The sequence below is a fragment of the Rhinolophus sinicus genome, chromosome 14 (genome assembly GCF_057876585.1).
Source record: "Rhinolophus sinicus isolate RSI-liver-muscle chromosome 14, RSI-T2T, whole genome shotgun sequence".
Lineage (NCBI taxonomy): Eukaryota > Metazoa > Chordata > Mammalia > Chiroptera > Rhinolophidae > Rhinolophus > Rhinolophus sinicus.
Window position 1 is genome coordinate 55065249 of NC_142514.1, and position 12205 is coordinate 55077453.

At 38.7% G+C, this 12205-nt stretch overlaps 1 protein-coding gene across 3 annotated transcripts in view; it reads right to left on the minus strand.

The window, feature by feature from the left end:
• The window catches only part of ERICH3 (glutamate rich 3), a 112275-nt gene that overhangs the window by 78610 nt on the left and 21460 nt on the right, over positions 1-12205 (minus strand). For all 3 annotated transcript variants that reach the window (XM_088791204.1, XM_074334952.2, XM_019743774.3), the window contains exons 2-3: positions 3759-3852; positions 855-980 (exon numbers count right to left, since the gene is read on the minus strand). In XM_088791204.1, the coding sequence (XP_088647330.1) occupies positions 855-980; positions 3759-3852 (220 nt within the window). The remainder of the gene's footprint in view (positions 1-854; positions 981-3758; positions 3853-12205) is intronic.

The following is a 12205-nucleotide window of genomic DNA, read 5'->3' on the forward strand; positions in this document are numbered from 1 at the left end:
TCATATATATCTTAAGTGAACACAACACTTGTTCGATATGATGGTAGCATAATAAATACTTTCAGTGGCACTAAACTTAGTATTGGTTTACAGTTGATGATTCTACAGTTGTCCATAAATGTTTACTGCACCCACAGGTCAATGGTTTTATGAGCCAAGTTTTCTGATTTATTGCTGTATGTTCACGCCAAGAAGTGACATGCTTTTTCACAGAGATTAAAATGGTGTTGATGCTTGAAACTACAAATTTCATGGAGCAAGGCTAAAATAATTTATCAAGTTTGCTAGATATCCTACTAAAAATGCCATGTCAGATTTAAAAAAAAAAAAAGTTGCTGATGCTTGGATTGTAAATCTATGCTGACCAATGTGGCCTAAAGTAGGAGGGACAGCAGATGTTTCAATGCCTATTCCTTGAAATTTAGCATATGGCTGAGCTTCAGAGCCTTAAAAGAATAACAAATCTGAAATAATTCATGGCAGTGGAATTACTGATATTTAAACAGATGTCACTTTTTTTTTTTTTTTTAGCAAATTGTAAATTGAGGTACAGATGGTGAGGGCTGGTATGCTTTAAAGTAGCCGTTATGGATTAAAAATCTACATTTGTTAAATTAAATATCACAAAATATATAATGATGTCCATATTTTTCTCTAACTGAAATGGAGAAAAGCTTATTTTATAGTCTGTTGGCTCCTTATTACCTAGAGAAATACAGAGCGCTTCTTAGGTCACTTTGTTCCATTCATTTTTAATGAGATACAGGAAGAATCCCCTTGCTTCTAAGTATGGAGGTATCATTAATTATCATATTAGAAAATATCAGTTCTAAGAAAATAGTAAATACTTGTACCTCCATATCAAGAACCTTATGGAAAATAGCCTGGGCTAAGCACTCCCGGATATATTTTTGGTGATCCCTCTTCATGATATTTAGTTTGTATTCTTTTTCAGAAAGTACTCTTCCACTTCTTGTGATCTGTCATGAGGAAACAAAACATACATAGAAATACAAAACAGAAAAGGTATGGTTAGTTACCAAAAAGGGAGAGGTAGAGACAGAGACAGGCAAACAGACAGAGAGAATGTCAGTATCTCCTAAGCCTAAAGAAGTATGCTACTGTGTTTGATAAACTTTCACTTTTAATAAATATTTTTTAAGGCAAAAAAAGAGGAAGTCAGTCTTATATACCCATCACTGTGAAAACACACACAGGTAGTACACTTGATGTTTAAAACAAGGTTTTTAATAGAGTAGCAATTTTCTGTTGGTGGAACCCAGATGTTCTTTTCATTTCTTTTTTGCACATATTCGATAAGAAGGGGTGGGGTGCTACCTTGAAACAATGAATAGAAGCAGTGATCACAGGACTGATGATCTCACAGGAAATACTTTGAAGGGCAAAACATGTAAGCTATAGAGGCTCTCATCAGTTTGTTTTTAAAATAATGGGCTTCATTATGTGATTTTCATTCTGCTTTTTCTTCTTCCATTCTCCAGCCCAGAATGTAATATAATTGGTTGTGATTCAGATTTTTTCAGATTACACAGTACTGCAGATATAAAGTATTCCACATTGGTTTCAACTGGCATCATTGCAAGTCCCAGAAGTGGTAGTTTCTGGTTTTCATTTACAGTTGACCCTTGAGCAACATGGGGGTTAGGCGTACCCACCCCTGTGCACTCTAAAATCTGCAGATAACTCTTTACTCCCTAAAAACTTAGTTGTCTCTTGGTATCTGCAGGGAATTGGTTCCAGGACCCCCGCTGATACCAAAATCCATGGATGCTCAAGTCCCCTACATAATATGGCACAGTGTCCAAAACTCCCAACTGTGGATCGAAAACAGTATAGGTATTTACCAACAAAAATCCAGGTATAAATGGGCCCTCACAATCCAAACGTGTATTGTTCAAGGGTCAACTCCATTTGTTTTTCTTTTCTTTTAATCCTTCCTATGGGCATATTTTTTATATTGTTCTCTATCTTCTGTACAGAGGGTATTATCCTTCCTGGATTGTTCCTCCTCTTCCTTTCTACTTAATTAACACTGCCCTTCTTTTCAGGTCTAATCTGAGCCCACATATTTCTTAATTTTGATAACTGTAGTGTTTTAACATTGTTATTACACTATATTGGACCATTGAGGTCAACTAAGTTGTGCCACAAGTGACTGGCTATTGAGAATCTTTTTTTATGGATACATTTTCCAATGGAAGAAAGGGGTGTGGTTATAGAAAATGTGCTTGGAATTACTACTCAGTTCAGTCTTTGAAATGTGTTGTCCATGAGACATCATGTCATGTGTGTCCAAATGGAGGTAAAAAAGTGTTGAGACCATCCTGCACTGACTCTCGCTCTGCAGTTCACATGCGTCATTGTTATCTCTCCTCGGAGTTGTCTGACCTCCCTACCTAGACTGGAAGCTCCTACAGGGCAAAAGTTCTTAAATTTGAGCTTGCCTCAGAATCACCTGGAAGTCAAGTTGAAAAACAGATTGATTGGCCTCACCCCACAACTTCTGACTCAATAGGTCTGGGGTGGGGCTCTAAAATTTGCATTTTCTTACATGTTCCCAGGTAACGATGAAAACATTGTTGATTCAGGAACTATATTTGAATGACTGCTATAGAGAAAAAGCTGTAACTTCCTTATTTGAGCACCATGCACATAACCAATGTTCCATTAAGTGCTGCTTAATGATGTTGATAAGTAAATACAAAGTCCTTCCCATTTATACATGAACCTCACAGATTGTTATCCAAAGAAGTAATGTTAATAGTAACCATAATAATTACAACAACCATTTTTTAGACATCTCTAATTGCCACAAAAATCCTGAGGGCAGGGTATCATTATCTTCATTTTACTATTGACCAAGTTGGAGCTGAGAGAGTTAAGTAAGCGATTTGCTCAAGAGTCTACGTCTTGTAAATGGCAGAGCCAAGTTTCAGCCAGGTCTGTCTAATAACAAAGCCCCAGGAGACAAAAAGCAAGTTCTCTGAGATCTATCCAGCCAGAGTGCCAAGCACATAAACAACAATTAGAAACACACTGAATATCCTTTCAGCACCATGGCAACAATAGTTAAGGAAGACCACTGTATTTTAAGAAGGTAAACAGCTTAAACCATTAGTCATACTTTCGATAATCACACCCATTTCTTTCAATGGAAAGCTATAGTATTTTTAAAAGGTTTTCACATTGAATGCATTTAGAAGAATGGAAATTTTGTGGAAATGAAGTTTTGGAGCTAGCGAACGACACTAGTGTATCAATAAGCCATCTCAGGAAATGAAACCTTTTTTACAAAATTCAGAGAAATTTTGCACTGTTTATGTCTTCCACACCATATTCTGTGATGATTAAAAACAATTTTTTTTTTTTCCTAAAGACAGTAAAATCTACTCTATCCTTAATCCTTCACAGTTCTTGGCTCATACAACGTGTTCAATAAATGTGCTGAATGAATGAATAGACAAACAAGTGAAACATGCTGTTGGAAACTCAGGGTTTTTCCTCAATAATTTATAAGTTGTCTCAGCAGTCATTGTGACCTCTCTTCCTGTCTTTTGAAACACAGCCTCAAAAAATATACATCAAAGCTTTGGAAAGGAAGTAATTTTTTCTAAAATGGGGGGTGGGGTGTGGGGAATGTCATTGATTAGCTCAAAGAGAAAAGCAGAAAAGGGAGGGAATTATTTGGACTTAATAAAATTAACAAGAAGGCAGGTAGAAAGTAAACCAAATCTTACCAGCCCTGATCTTAAGAGATGCCGCCTTATCCTTGTATTGTTAAAATATCCAGCCAGGTGTTTATCGGTAAGACTGTTATATGCTGCAAGTAATCTAAAAGAGAAAAATGAAACCATTAGGCTTTATGAAGAGTTGCTTGATAACCAAGGCAATTCTTGACTTTCTCATCCCCAAAATGTTCATGATTTCACTCATCAAGCCCGCCAATCTTTCATGTATGTGTTTAATAATCAGATACTTTTGAACACCTAGAAGAACACATTACTTGTAGGTTTTACAAGAACTGGGAGAGAGTCTTGATGTTGTTTATCCTGAAGACAAGTATGAACATCAGAGATGAACAATTAAATTGGGTGCAAAAAATCCAACAATAGAAATATGCAAAAAGTCATGGAGACACAGAGAAGGAGTACCAACTCCAGTTCTCAGTAATGTCTTCACGGAGGAAGCCTGATGGAAAAGTTGGGGCTCCTTCAGAGGATTCTTTGGCCTCCTGTTACACCCTAAATTCTAGTAACACAAATTTACCTGCACTTCCTCAACATATTCTCTCATGTCTTCTGGACACATGCACAGTCCCTCCACTGCAAAGGCCTTTCCTTTACCTGTTAGCAAGTGGCTAACACCTGTGATGCACAAGCATCTCTTCTCCCAGGAAACATTCCCTGATACACACTGGGTGTGCTGTGTTACCTCCCACTCCACTGCCTTATAACCTTGAGTTATAGTACACAGCACACATGTTATTGTTTATTTCTTAGTCTCCTCTGCCAACTTTGAGAGCCAGGATGGCGCATTATCTTTGGTATCCCTATTGAACGTTTTTATTGTGTACGTAAATAATAATGTGTTCTGTAAATGAAGGCATCATTTTGTTTGGGACTCATTCTTACCAATATAAATTTCTAAGTTTAAGCCCAGCAGTTTAGACATCTTAACTTCCTCATATAAACCCAGACAATTTTGTTAATTCCACATCCAGAACAAAAAGAAAAATCATTGATTACTTTTGATTTTCAGGTTCTTTCATTTTAAGAGTTAAAAGAGGACAAACTAGTTCCTTGATTACATGCTATACCTTGGTAGATGGTCAATCTAAGACTACATTAAAGTTTGAAGCTAGTTTTTTCAATTATAACCTATACTTTATTAAATATTATTACCTTACAAAACACATACAACCATATACATACATACACATGTATGTATACATTATGCATGTATGTTCATTCATATATATATAAACATGAGTGTGTGTATATATGTACACACACACACACACACACACACACACACACACAGAAAGAAAGGCAGAGAAAGAGAGCATACAAGCCTAAACACAGCCCTAACATAAGCTGTCTTTAAAAAAAATAGATACCTTTCACCTAAGTCCCCACATACTTCTAAAAGTGCATGACTTGTAATAAAGGATTAATGAAAAATATGCATACCCTATTAATGTGCAACAAAGATTTACAATCTGTACATTTGATAGGCAGTTGATCCTTATTTCAAGACTAGAACAGGGACTCATAGAGAATCAAGTAGATGTCATTAGAAACAATTTTATTTAGTTGTTTGTACTGCTTTAATTACCAGTGATGGTGTTGTGACCTTTTCCTATTTCTGTTCCTCTTTAATGCCCATCTCAGGAAAGTTCCATGCTGTCAAAAGGTAAGGAATTTTAATTTTGTCCACAAAAGAGACTGAAAAGCAGTTACAAAGCCCAGAAGCTAAGGTGCCACATGAGGGTTGCAGACATATGAACAAGTGCGGAAACCATTATTTCACTGGGTTTATGTAAAAAGACAACCCAAGGGCTTCAGTAATGCACATACAAAACCAGCCCCGATAATGCTTTGAAACCATCTTTTAAATGAACTGTCTAGGTGTCCTATAGTTCATCAAAGGTTTCCTGTCTCCAAAAGGTCAACACTGTATCCCTTACCCTTTCTGAATCTCAGAATATCTTTTCAGCAACTCATTTCAGAAAGGTGAGCAGGTGTCTCTCGGTTCTAACAATCATGATTCCACAGTTCACAGATTCTTAAGATATATCATTAGTCTGACATCATATATAGTCTTATATAGTCTTTTGTCTGTTTTTCAGGCTCAAGGGTTGTTGTTCTTTTTTTCTGTTTCTTTTTTTTTTTCTTCTCAGTCAATGGTTTTGGAATAGCTGTGAATGTTAAAACCTTGATTAACTGAAGTCAAAAAGTTGGTATAACATGGACCACAATTTCCCTATTGACTGATAAAAGTTGCCCTTCTTTCAAGCCAGACTTTGTAACTTTTTAAATATTTAGGTCCCAGTAAAAGTGCTTTGCCAGCTTTGGCACCCACTTCATTTTAATCCTGTTCTCTCAAGCTCCTACTAAATGAATGTGGGCATGACATCCCTTCACTCTTACTTAAAGGTCGAATTAACTTAATGCACCAGTTAGTTGAAACTTTTGCACACGTCAGTTTTCTCACCTTTCCCTATTTTGGAACAACTAGGATCTCTAGTTGGGATGCCATTTGTAACACAACTCCTTTCACAACTATCATCACACAACTTGAGAAAAAATAACCAGCTGGATCTACCCAGGTGCCATTATTTCTTTATAAGACAATGTCTAAATTATTTTTAACTGAAATTTTAGATTAATGAATTGTTTGATAACAAGAAATTGTACTAGAGAAAATTATATACAGATTTAGTGAAACAGTTGCTACACACTGAATATTTGCCTCCCCCCGCCCCAAATTCCTGTTGAAGTCCTAACCCCCAATGTGATGGTATTAGGAGATGCAAACTTTGGGAGATGATTAGGTCATGGGAGTGGTGCTCTCGTGAATATTAGTGCCCTCATAAAAGAGACCCCAGAGAGCTCCCTTGTTCCTTCCACCATGTGAAGACACAAGAAAATGGTCGCCTATCAACCAGGAAGTAGACCCTTACCAGACACTAAATCTGTGTGCAAGACACCTCAATCTTGAACTTACCAGAACTGCAAGAAATAAATTTCTGACGTTTATGCCACCTAGTGTATAGTATTCTGTTGTAACAGCCCAAACAGACTAACAGTCAGTGCAAACACTGCCACCATATCCATACAAATGTCATGCTTGTTCTGACCATCGAGCCTCCTTCACAGGAGATGGTTGTACTTCTGTGTCTCAGCCACAACCATGATCTGTCAGATCCTGTCCACTTTGCTCCTCATCACGGGGCTTGTAGCCACCCTTTGCATTCACTCAGTTACACTCAGTTACAAGAGCTTTCCTGACCCAGCTACAAACTTAGACTTGTAGAGCTTTTCTGATGTTTCTGCCTTTGTCCTCGCCATTCACTGCCACTGTTTTTACTTCCTCCCACCCTCTACTCTTTTCTTTTCTTTCTTGCACTCGGCATAACCCTGGGCCAGAGGAGGTCACCTCGCCCAGGGCTTGGTGATTGTGATGCACCTTGGGCACTCCATTCCTTTTGTAAGTCACTCTGCATCTGTTGTCAAAGCTGGACTTCCTGGTCATGCTGCCTCATTCCTGTGATCTTCTCCTGCTCCCGTCCATAGGAGCAACAAATTCATTGGTCACAGCGCCCATAAGCCATTGTGACCATATCACTCAGAGGCGATGCTATTTATATCAAGTCCCACAATTAACTGGCCAGACCATTCTAACTCATCTTTTTCATGTGATGGGCAAGACTATTTACTCACCCTCTTTTCGCTGGGTGGAGAATGACCCACCTTAATGGCTTAATGCACCGGGGAAAACAGTCCCCCAGGAAACAAAGCAAGCCTGCCTCTAGGATGATTCCTGTTACCCCCACCCAATACACACCCTTTATTTCAGTGGTGCCTGAGGATTAGAGTGGCTGCTGAGTCACTGGTAGTGCTGCCTTCCCAGCATCTCAACATTAACCCTCACACCCCTGCCTCCCAAAATGCCAAATATAAAAATGGGACTCTGAAGTAATAAAGTCAGTGATTCCTCTCAATCCCTCATCTGCCCATAGAGAGCGAGTCTAGCCCATAAAAACCCCAACTAAATGTTTATAGTACTACTAATTGCAAACATGTGTTGACTACTGACTGTTTTTAGGGCATTCTGTAGGGCACTGGGACACCACAGAGATGGCACAGACACTGAACTAGAGAACTACCCCTAGTGGGGAGGTACACATGTACATACCGAGAGTGACTGGGCATGTACTTGATTTCTTCCCGTGACATAGGCCAATACATTCACAAATACTTATTGTGTGTCTGAGTGTCCCAATGTCAGACACTGTGCCCTAAGCTGGGAAAGGAGTATGCTATCCCTAGCCCATGCTGCACATTACAAAGCACTTCCACATACATAGTCTCATTCATTTTCTTTAGGTCCCTGGAATGTGAGCAATATCTAAGTACCGTGTTTCCCCGAAAATAAGACCTGGCCGGACCATCAGCTCTAATGCATCTTCTGGAGCAAAAATTAATATAAGACCTGGTCTTATATTACTGATCGGGAATAATATAATATAATATAATATAATATAATATAATATAATATAATATAATATAATATAATATAATATAATTAATATAACACAATATAATATAATACCGGGTCTTATATTAGTTTTTGCTCCAAGACACACATTAGAGCTGATGGTCTGCCTAGGTCTTATTTTCGGGGAAGCACGATATTACGAATCTTCTATCTTCCTAAAATGGAAAAGCTCCAAAACAAAATTATTTATTAATGTAAGTCAGTCCTAGCAAAACCTGACTACGGTGAGGTATCATGGATCACACTAATAGAGGAATCCTTCTAGCCTGCAACAGTCTTGAACCCCAACTTCCTCTCAGCACTGCCTATCCCCACGCTATCTATCCCTGCAGAAGGCGAGGAATATTGTGGTGAAGACTCCAGCTCCAGTTAAGTCCTGGTTCCACTATTCCTGGATCTGTAACTGGAAACGAGTGACTTAACCTCCCTCTGTCTCAACTGTTCTATCTTCCACAGAACACTACATTCTTTCCCAAGTTACAACAAGGATTTCCCATCCTCCATTTTTCAATTACATGTTCCCCATTTCCATTTGAGACCTCATCAGAATGACTTTTACCATCCATATTTCTACCAACATTCTGCACATACTTATTTATGTATTCTCTAAGAAGAAGAAGGAAGCTTTCTCTCCAGCTTCATTTTCTTCCTGAGCCATCACTAGAATCACCTTTAAAAGTCCCTTTGAAAACCATATATTTAGGGAAATATCATCAAAATGGTGGCATGAGGTGAGCCTCTGGAAATCTCCCCTGGAATTTACAACAAATTGAAAAACTGTAACTCCACAAAGGACTCCCTGCACAGCAGACAGGCAAGACAAAGAGTCTCACTACTGAATTCACCTGAAGGTGGGCAAATTGCATGAGCAGGGGAGGAGGAAAGGGAGAAGCGTGGACACGGGGCCATGCGGACGCAAGACGTTGACCTAGCTCAGTACTCCGAGCATGCTGCATCCTGGATCAACCTCAGCTGCGGGAGAGGGAAGAGTTCTGACTGCTAGGGCTCCGCTTATGGCCCACAGGGCTGAGAGGACAGCATACAACACGGCTGAATCCAACGCTCACAGCAGAGACCTTGGAGCAAAGACTGAGGGAAATAGGCTGAAAATGGTGGTTTAAGGCTTCACTGCTGCAGAAAATGGAAGCCTTAGGCACTGAGACTAGCCGCCCCCTACCTGCCCTCCCAGAGCTCGCCCCACTGCCACCTGCCCAATGCTAAAGCGGAAAAGTAACAGTGTCAGATCAAAAGAACAGAATATTTGCAATTCTGAGACTGTGGTCCGCAGACACAGATTTGCAGCCCAAGTAGTTCTGGCAAAGGGAAGGGAGCTGTGGAAGCAGGACTGGCTGTGGTGATGGTTGCTGCCAAAACTCTGGGCCACCATTCACAACTCACCCCGGACCTGTCCCCACCTATCTGGGCGGATCCTTGTAGGAGTAAACAGAAATACTGAAACACACGGGCTCTGAATCTGGTGCAGGAAGAGCTCTGGAACTTCAAAAGCTCTCTGCATCCCCACAGGGACTTGGTGCCCTATGACCCAGGTGAACTGTTAACAGAGGAGAAGCCCGCCTTCCAGGGAATCCCCCCATTGTGTGAGAAGCTGGAATAGTGCAGAGAAAACATAACACTACAGTGTGAGAGATAAAAAAAAAACGCTGCAGTCGGAGAGAAAATAAAACATTCTACAAACACGTACTGGAAAACAAAAGAAAGACCTCTTCCTATCAACCTGTTGCAGAACCCACTCCTGTAGATGTCTAGGCAGAGAAATAATAAATCACTAATGGCCATGAATAACCAAGGCACAAGACAGCTCAGAAAGAAAGTAAAAAGTCTCCAGAAAATGAACTTAAAGATATGGAAATATGTGACTTAAATGACAAGAATTCAAGATTGCAGTTCAGATGAAAGAAAACACAGAAAGGCAGTTTAATGAACTCAGAAACACAATCAAAGAACAACATGAACATTTTACCAAAGAGATTGAAATTGTAAAAAAGAACCAAATAGAATTTCTGGAGATTAAGAACTCAGTAGGAGAAATTAAGAATGAAATAGTCAGCTTAGGTAGTAGAGTTGACCAGATGGAGGAAAGAATCAGTGACATCAAAGATAGAAACCTGGAAATGATACAGATAGAAGAAGAAAGAGACTTGAGACTTAAAAGAAATGAAAGAACTCTACAAGAACTTTCTGACTCCATCAGAAAGAGCAATATAAGAATAATGGGCATACCAGAAGGAGAAGAAAGAGAGAATGGAACAGAGAGTATATTCAAACAAATAGTTGATGAGAACTTCCCAAATTTGTGGAAAGAACTGGATCCTCGAATCCAAGAAGCAACTAGAACACCTAATTACCTCAACCCCAACAGGCCTTCTGCAAAGCACATTGTATTGAAGCTGTCAAAAATCAATGACAAAGAAAAAATCCTCAAGGCAGCCAGGGAAAAGAAGATGGTAACCTATAAAGGAAATCCCATTAGATTATCATCAGATTTCTCAGCAGAAACTCTACAAGCCAGGAGGGAGAGGAACCAAATATTCAAACTATTGAAAGAGAGAAAGTATGAGCCAAGAATAATATACCCAGCAAAGATATCCTTTAGATATGAAGGAGGAATAAAGACCTTTCCAGACATACAGAAGCTGAGGGAATTTTCTAGTATACACAACCTGCACTACAGGAAATACTAAAGGAGGCTATTCAACCATTCACAGGGACAATTTGTGGCAACCAAAACATAAAAAGGGGGAGAGTAAGGCCTGAAACAGAATATGGGAATGGAGAAAGTAGGCATGCTGAAGAAAATGGAATACTCTAAATATCAAACTTCCTTTTATATAAACTTAAGGGTAACCATTCAAAAAAAAAAAACCCAGAACTGAAATATATACAATAATAAAAGAGGAAACAGAGGGAAACATCATAGAATACCACCACACAGAAATAGTAGACAACAAAAAGGCAAAGAAGCAATGGAGACACAGTCTTACCAGAAAATTAAGATAGAATGATAGGAAATACTCACATATCAATAATCACCCTAAATGTAAATGCACTGAACTCAACAATAAAAAGGCACAGAGTAACAGATTGGATCAAAAAAACTAAACCCAACCATATGCTGTCTCCAAGAGACGCATCTCAGCTACAAGGACAAGCATAGACTCAAAGTGAAAGGGTGGAAATTGACACTCCAAGCTAATGGTATCCACAGAAATTCAGGTGTAGCTATACTGATATCAGATGAAACAGACTTCAGGGTGAAAAAGATAACAAGAGACAAAGATGGACATTTCATAATGGTAAAGTGGACTATACAACAAGAAGAAATAATAGTCATCAATATTTATGCCCCCAATCAGGGAGCACCGAAATATACCAAGCAACTACTAACAGAATTAAAGGGAGAAATTGACCAAAACACAATTATTCTAGGGGACATAAATATATCATTTACAGCTATGGATAGATCATCCACACAGAAAATAAATAATGAAATAGCAGCCCTAAATGACACATTAGCTGAAATGGACATAATTGACATTTATAGAGCACTTCACCCTAAAACATCAGACTATATATTTTTTGCTAGTGTACATGGAACATTCTCAAGGATAGACCATACATTGGGACATAAAACTAACCTCAGCAAATTTAAGAAGATTGAAATCATACCAAGCATATTCTCTGATCACAAGGCTTTGAAATTGGAGATCAACTGCAAAAATAAAGCAGGAAAAAACAAATACATGGAGATTAAACAACATACTTTTAAAGAACAACTGGGTCAAAGAAGAAATTAGAGAGATCAAAAGATACGTAGAAACAAATGACAATAAAAATACATCCTACCAAAATTTTGGGGATGCAGCGAAAGCAGTTTTAAGGGGAA